This window comes from Oxyura jamaicensis, chromosome 5, assembly GCF_011077185.1.
Source record: "Oxyura jamaicensis isolate SHBP4307 breed ruddy duck chromosome 5, BPBGC_Ojam_1.0, whole genome shotgun sequence".
NCBI lineage: Eukaryota > Metazoa > Chordata > Aves > Anseriformes > Anatidae > Oxyura > Oxyura jamaicensis.
In genome coordinates, this window is record NC_048897.1 from 29,893,178 (window position 1) to 29,915,317 (window position 22,140).

A 22,140-nucleotide genomic window follows, 5' to 3' on the forward strand; every position below is an offset into this window, starting at 1 on the left:
GACCTGTCTCTGCTAATTTTCTTTGTGGGGTGGCTGGAAGCACTGCTTCTGCCCAAGCCCCTGTCCTGCATCCCCCTGAGCTATCCAACCCTAAAACAGGTCAAAACTGCAGGGACTGCCTCCCTCCCAGTTGCCCCGGGGTACGGCAAGAGATTATTTGCTCTGCCTACAGCAGGAGTGGGACATGCAGAGTAGATGCACTTCATAACCTGGGGAAAGTCAGATGGGAGCTAAGGGAGGCAGGGGTGGTTCTTGTCTCCAGGGCTTGAGAAGAGTTTAAGGACCAGTCACCTGGACAGAACTTGTCCTGGTGCACGGCCCCATCATCAGTTGGACCTCAAGAGCACATCCTGTCCCGATTTGGGTGTACAAGGAGGTTGGGACAAGTTCTGGGGGGGCTATCTCACCCCTCATCCTCAATTCCACTAGTGGTTTGAAGCAGATGAACAGGCCCAACCTAAGTTAGCAGAGCTGGGGTTGTAATAGGGATGTGTATTACCTTCAAAAGGGCAGAAAATCCACACAAGCCAACACCATGCTTATCTCAGTTCCACCAGACTGTGGCCAAACCAGGAACCTTCAGAGGATGGGACAACTCATCTCCTAATGACAATAATTTACCAATAGGGAATTCATCCTCCTTCAGAGACTATAGCAAAGATGTGATTTAATTGTTTGGGGTGGGGGAACAATGCAATTTTCCACTTGCCAAAATTGCAGCAGGATGGAGAGATGGGGAGGGTCCTCCTGCCCAGATGCTTGAAGCTGTGTCCAGCCCAGGTTTGAGCATTTCCAAGGAGGGAGACGCTACAACCCTTCTGGGCAGCCCGTGCTGGCATTTGCGCTTCCCATGAAAATGCTGTTCCCAAAACCACGTTGGGATTTCCCATAAAACCCAAGAGCCAGTTGTGGTCCCAGCTGCTTTTCACCTCTAATTCATTTTCATTTGGGATACTGACGCAGCAACTTCCTGCACTACAGCGTATTTTAATACATCCTCGCCAGCTCGTCACGTATTCCTCAAGGTGCAGATGCCTCACACAAATGACCCCACCCTCCACAAGAGCACACGTAAGATTTGAAGCTCCTCCAATGCATAACACAGAAATTAACTCCTGGCCGTTCCCTGCTGCTCATCAGATGCTGGGGGCTGGAGGGGTTCCCTGCGCTGCCGCTATGAGATATTAATTTTGGTGAGCACGAAACAAGACAGCAGCTTCATAATACCAAGTTTTAAAAGCAAGATCAGGTTTTCTCTTCTGTTGACACATTTGTGAAAACATCTCTTGAGATGTTGTAAGATAAAAAACCCACAATGGTTATCTCAGCATCACCTGTTGCCAGTTTTACCACAGGTGGTCATCTCCAGCTTTTATGGTCCAGATTGGGGACCCTTTGCCCAGAAGCAGCATCCTCTGGAGATGCTGGCTCCTGCACCTCCTTTAACAATGCTCAGCCTTCCCTCCTGGGACCACAGGCTGGATATTTATTCATTTTATGGAAGAATTAAGAGCTGAATGAACATGGGAATGGCCCCAAGGCCCAGCCCTGCTCTATGGCATCTCAGAGCATGAGAGAACTTCCAAGTCTGTCTCTTCCTACCACAGGTGCCACAATGGTCAGCCAAACCAACCTGCCTGCCATAACCTAGTGGGGACCAGCGTGAAGTGAAGGCATCAGAACCAGTTCGTGTCACAGCCACGAGATAAGATTTGCAGCCTTACGGCTCCGCATAAACCCACTGGCATGTTGGCTGTGTCTTGCTTCCCCTTCTTGGCCCCGACACAAAGAAGGTGAGGACGTTGCTACTCATTGGAAAGCCTAAAACTGTATGATGGAGAAGGTTGGGAGAATGTGCTGGTAATATTGCTAATTTTTTCCTTGTCCCTATATTATTCCCTATACGTCTGTAGCCAACCCAGAGCCCAACACAGAAATATGGCTCTTACATCCCCATCCCCTCTATCATTAAAACTGAACATCCCTGTACTCTTTACCCAACGATTGCTGAGGAGGAGGAAAATGCTCCCAGCTGAAGCCATGAGTATCATTTCTCACCTCCACGTTTCTGCAGAGCCCATCGATGAAGCAAAGGCAGAGCCATGTCAAGCCTTTCTCCTAGCTCCAGTCCCTACCGTGCCCCTAAATCATTTAAAATTGGAGCTCTTCAAACCCTAGTTGTGGAGATTGAGGTGTCCAGGTTTGACACGGCACAGAAATCCTCCCGGACCACTGGCTTGCGGCAGCGCCGTGCGAAGCGTGCGGCTGGAGCTCTTCTTTCCGCAGGGGGAGGAATCTGCTTACGACATTTACTCAAAGGATTTTGCAATGCTTTGACCACCTCATTTCTCAAGCTTAGGAGAGATTTTGCCAGGAAATATTATTATTTTTAATGGGAGCAGGATGCTGGGAAATGCATTGTATATTTAGAGTCCCCGGCGTCCAGATCCATTCCCGCTCCCCATCCGAGATTACAGCTGTCTTTGCACGCAGGCAGGTGCTGCACAGCTTCCACTGGAGCTTCTGAGCCACTGAAATGCTGGAGTATGATCTCTATTATTTAGCAAAAGACACACAAGAGACCCCGTTGCAGACCTAAGCCTTTTACTAAGAAGAAAAGCAATCAGTGCATATTAATCTTTCCTTCAAAACAATTCACTGCAGGTATGTAAGCAACCCAGAGCCTCTTCTGCTTTTCATAAACAATTTGATTATTAAAACCTTATCCAAAAGGCCTTTAACTTCTTCATCAGTCAAGCTGACATCAGCCCAGTAAATAAGAAGGTGACCTTTGTTATGGGATCCATTTATAATGGCAGGGACTCTTCACAGACAGAGAACAAGCCTGCATTATCTTGTCTTCCTCCATGGTCTTGAGCCCTTCTCGCATTTTTATTTGGGAAGAGCAAAAATTTTCTTGGGAAAGCAAAAAATAATACATTAAGAGAACTAAATCTCTAGCTACTGAAGTTGTTGAGATCATGTCTGCATGCTTAAATGAGACTGCAACACCTGTCTGCATGTGCAAAGCCTGAAATGATAACTCATAAGCATCACAGGTCTATACCAAGCAGTTACTGTGTTCAGACCTCTTCCTCCTCCACCCTGACTTTAATTTTGATTTCCCTTCACAGTGAAAACACTCCCCTACGGCTTATTCATTATAATGCCCAGGAAACTCTGGAATGAACTTATGCTAAATGACTTGGAGTAAAATAGTGACAGCTTATATATATCAACCCAGTGATTTGCCATGGAGCACTAAGAATTGCTGTAAAAACAAGATGGCAAGCCTATTGCAGTCCTCCCACTTCGGGTTCTCTCTCAAACCAAGCAGGATTTCAGCAGGTCAGGTTTGCCAGGGTATTTCCAAGGAACTACGGATGTCACTGAACCAAAGAAATCTGGATTTAGCAGAAATCTCAAAGCCAGGATGGGGGTCAGAAAGACCATCCCATTCCTAGTAGGAAGCAATGCTGACATTTCTACTCCACTACTGAGTCAGAATATTCCCCCCACATTGGAGAGGTGGTCACAGCTCTGGTATGCTCTTTTCACTGGAAACCAGCTTCATAACTGAACTTGTCTACTTTTAAATCCCATTCTGAACAGGCTACCCTGCCCCAAGCCAAGGCCAATGCTGACCTCCTCTCTGTGATGTTTAAGTTGCTTAAAAACATCTTCCTCCTGCCCGTGTCCATCCACTCCCTTGATCACTAAGATAACATCCAAGTACTGCAAAATGTTACTTAAAAAGTTATTCAGAAACTTCTGCTGGTCCAAGAGTCAAAGAGATTTACGGTGACCAACAGTGTACCTACAAGTCCTTCCCGACCTGGTGTCCGCAGTATCACACCTTCCTTGGGGCTAAGCCAAAGACTTGCCTGTGGCACAGGTCTCATCCTGCCCAGCCCTGTTCTCTGCTTCTGGGGGTTTCTTCTCTCCAAAGCAGATGTTGGCAGATTGCCCTCCGTTTATCAACTCCAGATCATTATCTTAGGCAAGCCAAAGTTCTCTGTAAGGTGGCCTAGCACACCAGAGAAAATGCCACAATTTTACCTTGAGGAGGAAATAAAAGGGAAGAGATTACAGAGAAGTTGTGCACTGAATACAGCCCCAATTCTGCACCTTGGAGAGACAAAGCTGTCTACATGGTGTTTGCTGGTGCTCAGAAGGGCATCTTCTGGGAAGGATTTCTTCCACGCTTGTGACTGCGGGCAGCTCCCATGTCCTTCCCCTAGAGATGGGCTACAGCTAATGTGCAGGTAATTTAACACAACCAAAAACACTTTTACGTATTCCCCCAGACAACCTAAACTTTGTTTCCCACCGCACTTACTCCTTTGCGCAACCACCATATCTTAACTCTTCAACTAAGCACATTTTAAGGACTGCTGAAGCACAAGTTGGTGCTGTTATTTACTCCATTCTGCAAAGTGAATTGGAGCACAACGAGGTAAAAATTGTCAGGCGCTCTGAAACACCCAAAACGAACGCTAAGCACATCTTGCAAGCCCCTTGTTTATGTCTCCTGTCTGAAGAAGACAGAAGATAGCCCTTCGGGTCATGAAGGCTGAGCACAGAATCGTTATACCCTGTCACAACCAACATATGTTTATTTAAGAACAATTTCACTTGGAGTACATCATTTACCACAACGTGTGGCTGTATTACTTTGGTGCATTTTAAAAACGTAAGCAGTAGTCATTGTACTTATGTACAAAATGTGCTACGGGTGTAACCCACATTATTATATATATATATATATTAACAGCAATGTATAAACAGTAATGTTACATGTTACTCTCCCATAATTTCCTGCTGTATTTGGCACACCCACCATGCATACAGATACGATGATGTTGTATAGAAGACCTCCTCCTGGGTGTTGGGTTTCTTCACCTCTGTAAGTAACAACATAAAAAGCAAGACAGCAACACAGGTGACTTTACACGAGATCATTTCCCCCTGATTTATAAATACTTTATTTCCAACAGAGCAGCACAGTGAGGATAAATTAATTAAATAGCTTCAGTTATTCTTTAGTATCGTAATTGAACCACAGGTAGGTATATTTTGAAGGTAAGACAAGACTAGCTCCAAGAAACTTGCCCTGCAATAAGTCTAGAAGAACATCTAGAGTCTCTCTACCCACTTTGCACTAGGCAAACCTAATTGGTGGTCCCACTATGTATTCGGTGCAGGCATCTTCAAGAAATTCACATTGTGCTCTGGGATTAGTCTGCAAAGGATGCGCAAAAATGAAAAAGTGACTATTTCTGTGTTGTCTGAAAGCTACAGAAGCGCCTTCCCCTTGCGAACAGGAGAACAGCTTCCCTCACTGCCATCCTCGCCAATATACGACACAGCAGGAGTCTAACAGAAGACTGCAAATTCTATTGCTAAAAGATTTTTAAAAACCCCAAGCATTGCTGAGTGGGAAGCATTTTAGTTACACGACCTTGTCTTATCCCCACATCAACCATGTTATGCTACTAGAACTAAATTATGTTAATTACTCACATTCTTCTCATTCCTAGCAAGCCAGGAAAAGGGAAAACCAAAAAGAAAAAGGTTCATTTGACTATGTCATAACTTCCTGCAGATCAGACTGAAAAGAGCAAAAGGCAGCTTTTATCTGCACTTGAAAGGATCTGCGAGCTCTGCTGTTGTCTTTCATCATGGCCTTGGATGCATAAATTAGGTTCCAGCTGATATAGCAGACTAAAAAAACATATAATGGTACACACTAAACTCCACCCCAGCTATTCAGGCAGGAGTCATGCCTCCAGAGGAAATCTTTCCTATATGAAAACCAGATCAACAGACCTCTAAACTTCGGAACCCGCAAGAAAGGGACAAGACCACACACAAAAGATAGATGGAAGCAAAATGCCAGAGCTTGTTTTTTAAGCCAAAACTTTTCAAGCCAAAAGCAGACAATCAGATGCATGGAAAGCTTAAACAGAATGTCCAAAATAGAAGAATAAATGAGATCTGAAAGGTTGTACTCATGTAAAACGATCCAAAAATTAACACCAACTGAGAAGAATTAACGTAATTTAATTACCACCTTTTCCTCTGAGGAAGCAGGTTATTTTTACGCAAAGACAGAAAAGGTTCAGGTCACAGCCCAATAAGCCCTACACAATTACACCAAGTATTTTCTCTCCCCAGGAAGAAAATTATTTCTGCTTCTATCAGTAAGAAAAACAAGCCTTTGGTATTAGTTTCTGAACGTGCTTTGTTTTGACTGTAACCCAAAGCTCTGTTTTTACAGCACTCTTTCTTGCAGGCCTTTAACAGAGGCTGCTTGGCTGAAGGTGTGCTTCCACCCAGTAAGGCACCCGGAAAACTAACTAACATCTCTTTTCATCCATACCCTTTTTAAAGCCAAGGGGACTAATGCCATCACCTACATAAATGGGATCCATCCACATCAAACACTCAAATGTAACCCAGCGCAGGATCCAAAGCATGAAAAGAAAAAACAAATCAGCATTTCTTCCCCAAGCCTACAATTGCTTGTTGTTTGGAAACAGACATTAAAAATAAATATATATATATTTATATATACATATGTAAAGGGAGGATTTAAATCTTTGGAAACAAAGTGAAAGCTATCTCCAGAAAACACATCATTCAAAAGATGCCGCTAACAGTTTAAACTCATCAAAATATAAGCAGGTGAAGGCTTGAAAGTGTTTGCTAATAAGGAAAGCCATGGACTTTTGGCATTGCAAATATTTCCTTTTCACACTCTTCCTACTACATACATTACACACGCTCATACATTTCACACTCTTCCTACTACATTAACATCACTCCAGGACTTGCTGGCAGGGAAAGGCAATACGAGCACACCTAATGGCATGGCTGTTTTCAGAGCTGTTATTTCTCCCCAGAAAAAAAGAAAAAAAAGAAAAAAAGAAAAAAAAAAAAAGGAAAAAAAAAACCACTACATGAAAGAAGGAAGTTGCTGATCATCATCTTTCAGACATCACTGTTGAGTATTTCCCAGCTTGGTTTAAGTAACCAGAAAGAAAACAGCTTACAAGCTCACGCAAATATTTAAGACTGGGTGTTTAGAGGGGAAAAAAATAAGGTCGTGCACTGGGAAATACTCAAAACGAGACAGATTCCCATAAATCAAAAAAGTCAGCCTGATCATGCCACTGAAGAACTGAAAAGAAGAACGTACATTAATGAAAAGAACACACATTAAGCAAAGCAAGTCCTGTAATTAAGGCTCAAGTACCCACCCATCGCAAGGGGAGCTCTGCACAGAGATACAGTGCTCGAATTTGGCCTGTTAGAGTTCAGTTCTCCATTTATAAGCATCAGTTCATACAGCTCCAAGCAAATAAAGCTAATTGCACCCTTGCCTGGATCTTTTAAGATGAGCTCATCCTCAAAATTTTAGAGACTTAAATTTGGACCAAAATAGAAATGGGTAAGAAGAGTAAAGTCTACAAACTTGGGAAGTCTTTGAGCTCACGTCTACTGTATGTTTCCCTCTCAACATTATTTTCACAAAATAAAAGAACCATCTGTTTAATACACATGTGCAAGGGATTAAAAAGGTGATGAAGAAGTGTTTTACTCACACTGTTTTTACTCTTCACAAACATTGCACAACACGACAGCGTGTAACAAACATTAAAAAAAAAACAAGTGTCCAGTTAGCTGCCAGCTGAAATTTAAAGGGACAAAGAAAGCCTTTCTAAATTCTTTGGGCAATTTTTGAAATTGGTTTTGCTTCAGCTTTTTTGTCAGCATACAGCACAGTTTACCCTCTCTGTTTGGTACTTAGCAACTGTCAGAGAAAATGTCAGCTGTCAGCTTCATTTTCTCAGTGCCAGTGCAATAGTCAACAAGGACTGGTGAAAGTACATGACAGCAAAGTGTCAGCTCTGCCACAGAATATTCCTGTTCCGATAACGAGTGTTTCATCATTAAATAACTGCTTTTAAATAGCAGTGAAGTTGTTACACCTCAGCAACAGCAGCATAGTTTAGAGGGACACACAAAGTTTTCACTCTCATGTGAGTGATGTCACTGGGAGAAAGTCCAGCAGTTTAATATCTTATTACTCACTCCCCTGATGAAAGCAACGCACCTGTTAAAAGTAAGTTCTTCTTGTGAAGGACAGCATCTTGGTCCCTTGGCATTTACTCACTGCAGTGAGCAGTGCTGATTTCTCCTCAACAGAAATCCAGTAAAGGTAGTTTAGGCATAGTTGGAAAGGACCAACAGGAATGTGTTTTGGACATGGTCAGTTTTTTTTCAAAGCAAGGACAAAAGGACTGACAATTCACTTATTTTAAGTCCTTTCTTTGTAGTGGCCTTTTCTTAAGTCGTAGCGTCAGTGCCCACTTGAACCAACAGGCTGCGGGAAGTGGGAACACCCCACAGCCTCCAGTGCATCAAGTTGATAAAAATCAGTGCTACACTGCCCACTGAGCACAGGGGCTCTCAAATTTATACACACAGCACAGTGATACATAGACGGAGCCAGTTATTTAAACTGATTAAATTAAAACATTTTACAAAGCAAATGAGAAAATAGTCAATGAGAAAAAAATATATATCTGCTGAAGACTTCCCCAGGAATTGGTAGAGAGAGTTTATCAGCAAGCAGACCTGAAATTCAGGTCACACACACACACACATATATATACACGTGTGTGTATATATATTCACACATGTATATATCTATTTTTAGGAATTTGACTTTTTTTTTCAGGAATTTTAAAATCAAACATATGCAGTGCTGTAAGTAGGAAAATCATACAAAATTTTCTCATTAAATCCCACCGAGATCTTTTCCTGGAAATGCTGATGAGACTGCTGAGTGTTTATTCCTGTAAACTCCTGTGGCTTATCCATGAAGTGCAATCAAACTTGTCAGGATCGTGAAACCCCTTTAACTGGAAATTTATTGTCTGTGCAGTGTCAAGTGGAACAAGCTCTTCTCTTCTTATTCTTCCCAGATTGACCGCATCTCCTCCAGTTCTCTCTCACTTTCTGCATCCTGGAAATGCAGCAAAAGAAGGGATTGATACACAGGCTACTTGATACAGTTAAAAAAGAAAACCTCCCTTTTCTTCTCCAACCCCACACCAGGTTTTAAGTATTAACCCAACACCAGCCTCACATTTTTCCTCCTAATGCTTTTCTTTTCATATTTCTCTCTCAACTCTACCATCTTTGAAGCCTATTAAAGTTTTCCAAGTCTCATAGTTTCTCGTATGTTTCCTTTTGAGAGAAGAGAACTGGAAACCAGAACAGCAGAAATCAGGCCTTTGCTCCCTCGCTGACTTTCCTGCTCTGGACCAATGCCTTTGCTTTTCCTTCTCAATGTGATGGAAGCTATTTGATTGCCTCTTTGGGATGAAAAGAGCTAACATTTGCAAAGGCTCAACCAGCCAAAGCCACTTCCTTACTAGACTCCCACTTTTAATTTCAGATGAGAAAAGACAGTTAACTATTCCTGACATTTCTGCCCATGGATCTTGGCTGGTCAATCTTGAAAACTGCAGTGCTTTTCTGGTTAAATTCTTGTCTCCAATACATAAAGAGAGAAAAAAACCCTCTATCTGATGTACCATTGTAACTCTGTCTAGAGAGATTTCCAAGCAGGGGATGGTGAGGAAGCTCCTCGTCTGGAAGAGCTAGGATATTTCCTTCTGCAAGAAGGGGATTTTTCCGCTTGATGCCCTGTTTTCCCCAGATCCATACAGAAGCCAAGCGGCTTATGCAGTACTGGACGGTGCCCTGCAGGTGGTAGCACAGGCAAGTCAGCATTGCTGGATGGTGGGCCAAGACTTCCTGCACTTGAGTTTGAAACTCAGCAGAATACTTTTGCTACAGCAACCCAAAGAATAATGATGGCCTTAAAAACAGAGTACCTTGAAAATCCTGCCAATCTGTATAATTCTGCTTTGCATCCAGAATGATTATTTCATCAGACAAAGGCTGAAGGTATAAGATCTGGGAGACTTTGTTCACTTCACTGCATTTTTCATGACAATGCGAAGAATATCAGGTTGATATAAAAAGCTGCTGTGCCTTTATTCAGTTCCTAACTGGCAGTAGTTTGATGGCACCTTCTATAGAGCTTCTGCTTAACAGAAAAAGTGCAAAAGTAAAGTGGAAAAGAGCTCCCAGAGGGGAGACACTGCCACATGGCACTTTCTAAAACACTACGGGTCTGCTCTCAGAACTCTGTAAAATTAAGTGACACAAGAGCTGAAATATCCTAGACATAAAAAAACAAACAAAAAAAAAACTGGGCAGCACATGCAAACTTCTGAATGACTCTGCGCGATGAGATCCAGTTTGGAAGAGCTTAGGATCTAACCTGGCACCAAGAGTTCAACCTAGGCTGTTCCCAAAGCCACAGAGGTAAGTAGAAACAATACAGAGCTCCAGCCCCAGGACAACCACTCAGCTTAAGTGCCCCCATCTGAACTGAGCTGGCTAGGAGTGAGAGTGCCCAACCCAATAAACCTTCCCCAGCCCTGGTGCACTGGGAAGTGTACTGCAGTTGCTCTGCGGTTTTGCAGATATTCCAGTTGACAAGCTGCAGTTACACAGACCTGCTAAATATGTGCAGGGCATTCAAATGCATCTGCAGCCTAATCCTGGAAGTAACAGAGTATTTGTATGGTGTTGTGCTGGAATTCTAAGCCCCTATTGGACACACTCTCAGCTTCTTAATATTTTTCATTATGTTGCTGAATTGCTTTAGGCATTCTCATAGCAGGTCCCAAGGAAAGAAAGGAATCTATGCCAAGGAGCAAACTACTATAAAGCCTGTGCTTGCAAGCTAGAACATTTTTTATAAAACAATTTTATATCTGCAAACAGAAGTAGCTCACCAAGCTCACCATCAATGTGTGATTATTGATATTCTTCCCCCACACCTTAAATTCCAGCTGTAAGTCCCCCTTTTAGTGAAGCAGACTCCTAACACCATGAATAAAATGTGGCAAGCTCTTTTAAACATGCAAGAAAATTAACCAATTTTTTAAGAGCAGACAGGAAGCACGTGGAGAAGAAATTTTAGCTTTCATTTAAAGCAACAGATAGAAACTACTAAACAACTGGGGTAAAAAAAATGTTTACAGCCTTCAGTTCTTTAAATCTAATTCAGAGATAGACTAAAATATTCTGGTAAGATCTTAAAGTGAAAATCGTGAAATCTTAAACTGAAATAATTCAGTTAACCTTTAGTATTTAACACATTAATATAATTGCATCTTACATGATGTTGAATGGCCTAGTGAAGACGTGCAAAATCAGATTTCCAGAGAAAACCTCAACCTTAAATTACATGACTGGGATTTTCAAAAATTTCCCAATGGTTACTTTTGCCATGTAACAAATAAGTAGAGGATTTTTCATAATCTCATTTGATTTGATGGGTCAAACGCATACAACCTAAGATTAATTTTGGTTTCTTTCCTTTCTTGGAAAATAACCCTATTCCAGTGTCAGTAAGAAAAACAGCAGAGACTGCTACCTCTTTTGTATTAACTGGCAGTTCTGAAGCAAGATTTGTCCAGAGAAGAGCTGCAGAATTGTTCCCCAGGTCCTTGTAACACTGTGAAGAAAAAATGACAATGTGAGAAGAGAGAAACAGGAAAAACAAAACAAAACAGAAAAACAAGCAGCTGAAAGTAACAGCAATTCTGCAACCTGGGAACAGATAAAAAGGACTATTTCTCTGTCTTAAGCATTTGCACCATGTAGTTTCAGGATTCCAACATTTTCTGCAGTGTCCTTCATTCACAAAGGATTATAATCACCATCAGGTTATGGAATACTACATTTTCTTTTTTGTTGTTTTAGATGAGGAGATTTTTTTGTTGGAAGATTTTAAGGTGATATTCACCATTTTCCAAGGTCTAATTTATTTCCACTTACACAACCACTATTGCTCACACTGCTTTCATCATAAAACCTCTGTACTGACGGCGTATCATTTTATGTAGCTTTGGTTCCCCAAGCACTGTAACATATCATATTTGCAGGTCTCTGAGGTTTTACAGTAAGTGCGAACCGTTCGTCAGCACGAACTCCTCTTCAACAGCACAGAAACAGTTACCTCTTTAAGCAACACGAAGGTTTGTGGTGCCTACAGAGTCATGTAGGCATTTGGGGACTACAAAAAGAAAACATGCTAAAAGGAAGTGATTGCTAAAAAAAATCATCAGTTAATCATTGTTGCAACTGCCACCAAAAAAAATAATCATTTAGGATCATGATGAGAGTTAAAATTCCTGCAGGGCTATTACTTCAGACTCTAAAACGTTACTGCAGAGTATGTGCATGTGTGTATTTTGGTGATTTTCCTGTATCATGGGATAGTTCTAAAAGAGAACTCTCTGTTCTACTGTGAGCGCTGTCAAATTTCTGCGTCTGGTGAATTTGAAACAGATGGAGTCACGGACATCCTTGAAGCCTTCACAAATCCTGTGTCTCTGTATATCAGTCAAAAATATCAGTGGATGACTATAAAACTCTTTTCTTTTTTTTTTGAAGTTTGACTCATTAGAGCACTAGTTCCTTAAAAACAATTTGTATCAAACTGAACTTTTAAAATATTATCACAATGGATGTGATCCAAAATGACAGAGGATGGGATTGGGAAAAACAAAACAAACAAAAAAATAGATACAAGTACTCCTATTAACTTCCAAGTCACTTTGTGTTCACAGAGTGTTTCTGAAGCTCAGCCACATCACATCTGCCAAACGTGGTGAAATGCTAGCCCAGTAAAAAAAAGTATTGGCCCATGTAGATTACAATTTAGCCACAGTGAAACCCAAATTTTTTACATCAACTCTGAAAATTCTCTCAGTTTATGACTTGTAATAATTTGCTGATGCTGTAACTTCACAGAAAATGAGTTCCAAGTATGGAATAAAGAATGGAAATCAAGACTTTTAGGGAAAGATGTTGAATTTGCATGAGCACTGGCTATATTTACAAGCAGAGACAGAAGCAATCAAGAGCACATTCATTACGGTACATAAGCAGTCAAAACAAAAGACTAGCTGATGTACAAATACATAGTTTAATTTACTTAATAGACTCTTCACTAAGTAGATGTAATGAGCTACAATGCATCATGGACAAAATCCAGCTGGTGTGAAGGCTACCACATCTCCTGCTGAGTTTTCCACCTCTCCTTCATTTTCCTTTAACGAGACACTTACTGTGTAATAAATTCTGCACCTCGATTCCAGTAATAATGTATTTCAGACCAAGCAGATCCTATGACTTGTGTGCTACTCTGACAAAGCTCACAATCTTTGGGACATTGCAAATTCAGTAATTTCACAGAGAATGACTACAGCTTCTCTTTGCTATGCCCACCCTGGCTGATACTTCCAAAGCTATTTGGGTTTTAAACACTTCTAGACTCCAGCTAGAGGTCCTAGGAACTAAGCAGCAGTTTTAAGATTTAAGAGTTCAGAACCAATTATTCCCTCAAGGTAAACTCAATGTAAACTCTTTGCTCAGTCAGATAATGACAGGACAAGGGGGAATGGTTTTAAACCAAAAGCAGGGAGATTTAGGTTAAAGGTTAGGAGAAAAACCTTCACTCAGAGGGTGGTGAGGCACTGGCACAGGCTGCCCAGAGAGACTGTGGATGCCCCATCCCTGGAGGTGTTCAAGGCCAGGCTGGATGAGGCCCTGGGCAACCTGACCTAGTGGGTGGCGTCCCTGCCCATGGCAGGGGTTTGGAGTTAGATGATCTCTGAGGTCCCTCCCAGCCCAAGCCATTTCATGATTCTATGATAAACAAATGATTTTAGGAGCTTCAGGCATTCATGGCTTATTTAATCATTACCTTAAGACTTACATCTGTATTAGTAAAATAGAGACACTTTATATGTCACCTTTTCCCCCATGATCATCTTCCTGTATACACCATAGAAATCCAAGGTGGTGGTGGTGGCATTAAGCCTCCAAACTGTGGCTTACATGTTACCATTGCTGCCTCAGAATATAATTTTATAGAACAGAATTGCATCTATTGTATTTATAGTATAGAATTTTATCTGTTAAGAGCCAAGCAGGATGCTACACCAGATGACTCAAAGACAAAATCCTTCCTGAATTGTAATGCCTCTGCACTAGATGATTTAGCTTAAGAAATGTTATTAACTTCTAAAATCTTGTTTATTTTTAATTTACATGTGTTTAGTACTTTCCATCCAAAGAGAGGTATACGTATTTCTTAACACAAATATTTCTTATCCTACAACATATGACTTTACTAAATTAAGCAAAAAGTGACTAGTTACCTTGGCGATGTATACTCTTACTGCTTTGGAAAATCCTGGGCTCAGCTCCTCGACCTAGAAGAGCAGAGGGGAGGATGGAACAGACAGAGAAAAGCAGACATTAGGATATGTAAAGGACACAGTTAAAACCTGTATTAAGTTTTTTTTACATCTCTTAAAAAAATAGATGAGTAAATACCACTTTTCAAAATACGTATAATAGTGTAAGAACTTTGACAGGCTAGCCTTGCTGTGTCAGTAAATGTCCTCGTACTCTCATAAAATGCCCGTGACTCAGCAAGCGACATCCATACACTTGGCTACTGTGAGTGCCAAGGAAGAATGGTGAGGTCGCAAAGCCGAGCTCTCAGAAGCTAAGGGAAGCCCAGAAATAGCCTGACTACCTCCTCCTGCATGTGTACACACTCTCACCTCCTTGCCTGACCAGTCTCATCCACTTGGGCTTCTCCTGAATGTGCTGGTGTCAAACCTCAGGAATCTTCCCTCAATTTTCTGTCACCTCCTTACTGGCTGCTAATTCCCAATTTCCTTATTACTAACTTCCTTCTGCTTTCTTCCCTCCATCTCAGTGCCAGCCATCACTCTCCAAGCATCCTTGTTCCAGTATGCTCCTACAACAAACACCTGGATTCACCCCGCATCCCATCTGCACTCAAATTTAAATGCACTCAGTCAAGGTAGCAGAGCCCAGGTATCAGAAGAAGCTCTGAGAGCACAAGACAAACAACGTTCCTCTTGTTAATTCAGTTGTCTGGCCTTAGGCCTAGTTAGCTGGTGACTAACCCAGAGCTGCAAATTTCGGGATGATTTCCATTCCCCTGAATCATGCCAACTGTGGCTGAAAGCTGAAGTGGACACTGCTGAGCATATGGGAAGTGAATTTGTTCAGGGTATAATTAGCTTCCAGAGAGATGGTTTTGTATTCTCTCTTCATATTTGACCAAAGTAAAACCTCAGAAAAATCCTGTTTCAAACCACAGTGCCAATAAAATTTACCAATAAAAACTAACTTACCAATAAAAACAAGCAGATATTTTTTTCCTCTAATGAAAAAAAAAGCAAAACACTTTGCTTCAAATCTCTCTCTGAAATGATATATTCATTTTAGCTGAAATTTGGCTGAAAAGTATACTGCCTAGGGCAGACACCTATCACAAACTTACCTCTCACATAATTACCTTTTGGCAAAATTACAATAAATTGATATAAGTATGATATTCCCTGACACTTCACAGAACTGCAGGCGCAATCTATGAGTTATAAAGTGGTAGGGCAATTTGTTTCTGTAATGCTTCATCACAGGTGCTTAAGAGTAGTTCTCACAGGCACAGCCAAGGACAGCCTGTTTAACTCATTCAGATCGTTCAGACCCTTGCAACAAGAGCTACAAACTCTAAGATATGACTCAGGCTATGTCTTAAATTAATTTTTCATCAACATGAGGACAAAAAAATATATATCCAGAAGTCCTAAGAGTTTTTCTAGAAATACTTACGCACCCTCTCTCTGAAAGCTTAAGAGAGTTGTCCCCAGAAGCCTGAAGAACCTAATCTGAGTCTTTTAATAAAATATTAACAGGAAGTAAAATGACAGAACATTGTGATTGTCTATGCAAGTGTTCCCAGGGAGGAGCTCAAACAGATATTACAGGCCATGAAAAGAATGTAGTACAAATACATTTAGCTATCATCAAGCTATGAGTTCATTCATTTTTTTCAGCTATTAAAAGGAAAAAAAAAAAAGACTTTGAAAAAATTCTGAACACCCTGGATCCAGTTCTGAGGTCTTCAAAATCCCATTTTTCTGTTGGGCTATTCTGCAATACAGGCTCCAAACTTTTTGCTTTCATCAGCTTTTCTTCCACAGGCTCCAGTCAGTGGAAATATATCACGGAGCACTTGGAGAGTGATGAGCTTAAGCAGAATACAAGTACTCGAATTCCACGCTCATGTTTGCACTTCAGGTTAGTGACTCCCTTGCATATCACATTTCCATACCCTTAAGAAGTTTTGCAGTGCATCCTGTACGGTGGCTGTAGGAGGGGTTTCAAACAAAGCAGAGGCAGTCTTTTTTTCAAGCCATCCCAGATGGGACACCTGCAGAGGCAGTAAGATAAAACTATCAAACCCGGTGAAGACACAGCATGTGCAAAGGTATACAAAGACAATGAATTATCCAGTTCCTTGTAGCTGGCTCGTGCACATAGCAGACAGCCAATAATACTGGGTGTATCTGCAGATTCTGGTCAAGAATGCAAATCCAGCTACAGAATTGAACCTGATTTTGCTTTCATTTGTCCCTGCCTTACACTACTAGTCACCTGCAGATCCATCCATCAGCTGCCACATGCATAACCTTCAATACAGGATTTGTCTCTACAACTGAGTATCACAGCAGGGTGATAGTGTGGGTGGTCTAAAATCCCAAACCTCCTTCTTGCAACCACACCAGTTCCTGGCAGTTCTCACCTATGCACTGGATGTAGCCTTCCTGTCTCCCAGATTAGATCTTGTAAAAGAACATGTTCTCATCATACATAAAGATCACAAGAGAGGCCAGCTAAAGCCTTCCCACCAACACACATCCACATTTTGAGATGCAGATAGCTATTATAATCATTTCTTGAAATCTTACTTTACTGCTCCTAGCTCCTCTCTCTAATATGAAACTCCCTGAGATTTTACTGGGGGAAAGATGCATACGATTCTAACTACTGGTAAGACCATCTTTGTTTAACACCATGTAATTCTTGTAATAATTAGCAGAAGCACTAACTCTCATAGCAGCATGGCTGACTAGGAAGTCCAGAACAGAATAAAGAGCTAGGAACTGCCACTGATTTAGCTTGCTCCCCTGTATTTACCTAAGGCAATGATCTCAGCTACAATCTCTGCAATGTGACTTCATTTCTGACAGCAGCAAAGCACTTTCAAATTGCCTAAACTGAAAAGTAGATAGTTAGTGCAAACTCTTATTTCTTTTTATAGGCACTAAATGTGATTTATGGCATTTGATTCTAAGCTTTTCCTTGTCAAGAAATATAAAGCAGCCGGCACACTTCTTCTAATACATCCAATACTTTGTGTAGCAGAGGAAACACATGTAAAGGATTATAGAGATATACTGTGTGCAGAAGCTCTTGCCAGACCTGAAAAGTCTTTGATTACATCCATATGTGCTTAAAGGTTTCAAGGTAGTTTGTTTTTACTGAATAAAGCAAGGGAAACAGTAAGCTAGTTTGCAGCTAGTGCTGTTCCTTGCCCATTCTTTACGGTGTCACCTGCCATGCCACCTGCATTGACTAAAAAGCAGAGATCAGAGCCCCAAACCCTTCAGCAAACTGCTTCCATTTGGAAAGAGACCAGAAAAAACAAACAAACAAACAAACAAAAAAAAACACACAAAACAAAACAGGGAACAAAAAGGGAAAAAATGAAGAGCAGAATAGAGGCAGTAAATAAGTGAAACAGCAAAAACCCAGTAGCTTTCATTCTGTTGCACAGAGGTACAAGCACTTTTTAAGCCTTTTTTGATTGTGGGACTGAAGTATTACAACCGTAAGAGTAAATGACATTGCCAGGTTGAAACTGCATTCTTCATGCTTTTAAAAACTCCTTCATGTTTTTAAAATCAGTGTGTCTTCCATACCACAAACCTTTTTCTGCCTCCTTCTGGCCTTTGATCGTGTGAGTACTGAGCAACACATGGCAAATGTGCTCAGCCAGTTCTTGTCCTGATCACCAACTCAGCCTATCTGTACTATTTCTCTCTCACTACTGGGGGAGCAGAATTTATATAAACTCCCAAGAAAAGCCTCTACCATTTAAAAGCTAGGGCTTTAAGTAGTAATAGCAGTATGAAGGTACACATTTTAGGTTTAACAGGAGGTTGACAAGGGAGAAGGACTGCCTAAGACTTTGCAATTACAGTTAAGAAAACCACTTGGATGGAAAGCTCAGAAATTCTGAATGAGACACTATGTCCTGGCAGATATTTCGGTAGTGCTTTTATAAAAGCACTGAGGTGCTACACGTACAAGAACATGAAGGTACAACATGTTCATTTTGTTACAAGAGGTTTCTGACAGTATTTGTCAGAGATGTGCTCTTCTTGGCACTGTTTCAGGATTCAAGTGAAGAATTTCCAGATCCCATTAAAGTGTAACTTTTAAACAATTTATTCTAGCAACTAAGAAATTTCCACACTGGTACTTTCTGATACAATATCCGAGTTAAGCAACTAAATAGAATGTGCTCACTGGTGATGGCTGGTGGTTTCAACCCAGCTGTCTTTCATCCAAACAAGGAATTTAATTACAAGGAGGAAAGAACGGTAATAAATATTAATAAACTATTTTACCTGGTAACACCACCTGCCCAAAAGATAGTACGACTTTGGATCCTCTGGTTTCAGTGCAATTGCTTTATCGATGTGTTCCTATGGAAAATCATCACCAACACACATTATATTCTTGTTACAAGCAAATACAACATCCACAAGAGCAGATGAACGCTTGTAGAAAGAGGAAAGGAGTAAGTCCACAATTTCTAAGCAATCAGTGAAATTACGGCTACAAAGATATTCCAAATTTCCTTAAAACTGTTTCAGCTGAGCACAGAACATCAGCATTTTATCAGCCTCAGAAAACAAAAAAACAACAACAAAAAACCCTACATGTAAAAAACTGATGCTGTCCTTCACTTTATTCTACCACCTTTTCATAACTTTGACATAACCAAATTACTGGTCATATGAATAATTGATAAGGTAATAATTATATGTGGTCAGCTCTGTAGCAACTGGTGCATCCTCCTGCAATATAATATTCCTGTTCTGGTTGAAACGCAAATTAAGGAATCTGAGGCAGATCAATCGCCTGTGAAAAATAACTGTTTTGCACTTACTTAGGGCACAAGCAGGCTCACAGGCAGTTAGTGAAGAAAAGTTGGTATCTTATTACCACATGGTAATTTCACACTGGAGCCAGTCTTAACTTACCACTACAGAAGTCAGCATTGAACAATACCCACAGAAAAACCAGCACGTCCTTTTGACTCACCTTAAAAACATACCCAGTTTGAATGCGCTTCTGAATGCTCTCATGTTCTGCTAACTGCCCGCAAAGAATAGCGTACCTGCACGGAGGAGACATTTATGGGAAATCAGGTTGTCAGTTTTAAATACACATTTACATTCCGCATGCATCTTCCCTCTGAAGATGTAAGTGTGTTAAAGCTGCACATCATACTGGGGAAAGCAGGGCATACTGCCCACATGCACAGCAAGTATTTATTGCACAGAAATAGCTCAAAGGGTGTCAACGAGTCAACAGCAGTGGCTTGACGTGACAAAAAGTTCACTGCACTGATTGCTGAAGTTGCTTCTACATAAGACCAGAGCAGCACACTTCTACACCCTAAATTTCTCCATTCAGCAATGAAATTACGTCTAAACACAGAGTGCTGAAGAGCGAATCCTACAGCCGTGAGAGCCAGAACTGCTAAAAGCTCTAATTAACTAGAAGGATGCACAGCCATCTCCCACGCAAATCTAGAGCACACTGGATGTCTACTTCGAGGGAAAATATTGTGAAAACCTACCTATATCCTGCAGCCCCACATGGCCACCGAACTTGGAAAACAAAATAATGTTTTGAGTGCTGCAAACTCACAAACTCCAATTCAGTTTTGTCTAGTAGGAGACTGCAATATTTAAGCCTGAGAAGCACAGTACCCAGCAAAATTAGGTCTTTCACGAGCAGTGAAAGCAAGGAAGCTTGGTTAACCACGGATTTACACCCTCCCACCTCACCTCCCCATGCAAGTACACCCCTCTTGAGCTTTCTTTTACCACATCCACAGTTCTAACACACACTTGTGTGGCTGGATACTCTGCCTCATCTCATCATATGATGTCCCAAAGAGTCCCTGGTGATGGTTAACTGCAGCAGATGTTCATGCAGGAGTCTGTCAGAAGACTCGAATCCCCAAGCACACTTTCCTCAATGTCATGAAGAAAACCCACAAAACATTTCATACCTTATTACTCTTGCCAGAACTAAATTTTCAGTGTGTTAAAGTTACAATGCAAAGAAGTTTCGTCTCCTGAATGTTTATCTCATTCTTTTAACATGTTAATTTTCTTTTGGAAAACTGGTTCAATTCTAAAATTCTTGTTTCTCACGACAATGGAAAAATTATCTTAATTGAGTAAATCCCTTTCACCCAACCGAAAAAGTTCACAGCTGCATTGCCATAATCTGACACTTGCAGCTGATGAAATGTTTTTATGATCTTCTGGAGCTTGTCTCACAACAAACACAGCCTGTGTAAAGTATTCCTAACCAGAACACAACTTGGGTTTAGAAATACACGCCAATAAAAAGCTTATTTTTTTAGACCACAAGATAAATTATTCTCATACACTTAATCTTGAAGTCTGTAGCTCTGTTGGATGCACACATATGGCTTCTCCAAACACATTATTTAGGCTCCTGAGTATGTGGGTAGGCATTACATACAATTAGGTCAGGTTTAAGGTCCCACAACAAAACATTAAGTCCTAGAAACACCCTTTCTTTCTAAAATGGAAGCTACCACATAATCTTCCTTTATTCCACTCCCTCCTTCCGCAGGGGAAGTCTAACACGTCTTCAAAGGAGCAATACATCAATGGGCCATGAAGTGAGCCCAGCCTGATCCCTCCACCAGCCACCACATCAATGTCAAGTGGTGCCATATTCAGCAGTCAGGAGAAGATAAATATTACATTTGTTAACAGCCTGGTGAAACGTTAGTAAAATAAGCAGTAAGTAACAGTCCTATCTTTGTGTCATTAAGCAAACTAAAATGCAGCAAGAGACTCAACTGTTTTTTCACCAGTCCCAGAAAGAGAAGACCTTACTGAACCCAGCTTTGCATGAACTTTCCTTTTGTATCTGTGCTTCAAGGTCCAGGTCCTGTTGGTGCGTTTAACCTGTGAGACTCTGCGGTACTGAGACTTCTGAGGTCTTCAGATCCCAGCTTCCCTTCCTCTCCCTGTCTACAACCCAGTGTGGTTTTCTACTTTTCTTCTGCTTGTTTAGCTTGGTTTGCCGTTCAATATTGAAGCTATTTGTTTTAATTCCTTTTGTGAAATGCCTTGGGATGAATGTCATGAGAGGCACTACTCAGTTGCAGGAAGACTAATAGTAACAGGATAGATTAAAAATAATGAGTTTGGGAAGGGGATTTTCATCTTTTGTAAACATTTTGTAACTTCTGAAACACTGTTCAGATTGATATCTCAGCAGTTACCGAAACCTGGCATTACAAGATTTGCTGGACCAGTTATTAACCAAAACTACTCATGAAGCTGACACTGGTCAAACCACAAGTTCCCACAGAAAGCTCAGCTCAGGAAAGATTTCCCTGTTCATTAGAAAAATGAAATTCCATGTAACAGGAGAGCAGATACTACCAGATGAGAGACTGCTGCTCTTCCTGCCCAAATCCCCAAGTTCAGAACACACAACTTTGTTGCAACTTCATTTTTGACGCTGCACTCTGGCTGACTCCCATTTACAAGCAGAACTTTTGGCCTCTTCACACAAAATACACAGCTCTCCACAGCCCAGTACCTCCAGCTTTGTGGTCAGGGTGGCCTGCCAACCCAAATACATCTCTTATCTCTTAACTGTTTCAAAGAGTCACTAGCTAAGTCTGCTGGTGCTCCTTGCTGCCTAAGACAGACAGTAAATTAAAAAGAAGTGGTGAGGCAAGAGGGAATAAAAGGGGAAAGGGGAAGAAGTGGTGAGAAGCAACTCTTTTGCAGAAAGCTG

At 41.2% G+C, this 22,140-nt stretch overlaps 1 protein-coding gene across 1 annotated transcript in view; it reads right to left on the reverse strand.

Annotated features, from left to right (window-relative positions):
- Window positions 1–4,593: 4,593 nt before the first annotated feature.
- The window catches only part of RMDN3 (regulator of microtubule dynamics 3), a 43,223-nt gene continuing 25,676 nt past the window's right edge, over window positions 4,594–22,140 (reverse strand). Inside the window, exons 7-12 of the mRNA XM_035326913.1 lie at window positions 19,381–19,456; window positions 18,681–18,758; window positions 16,319–16,417; window positions 14,322–14,375; window positions 11,528–11,608; window positions 4,594–9,034 (exon numbers count right to left, since the gene is read on the reverse strand). Coding sequence (XP_035182804.1) covers window positions 8,981–9,034; window positions 11,528–11,608; window positions 14,322–14,375; window positions 16,319–16,417; window positions 18,681–18,758; window positions 19,381–19,456 — 442 coding nt within the window. The 3' untranslated portion in view covers window positions 4,594–8,980. The remainder of the gene's footprint in view (window positions 9,035–11,527; window positions 11,609–14,321; window positions 14,376–16,318; window positions 16,418–18,680; window positions 18,759–19,380; window positions 19,457–22,140) is intronic.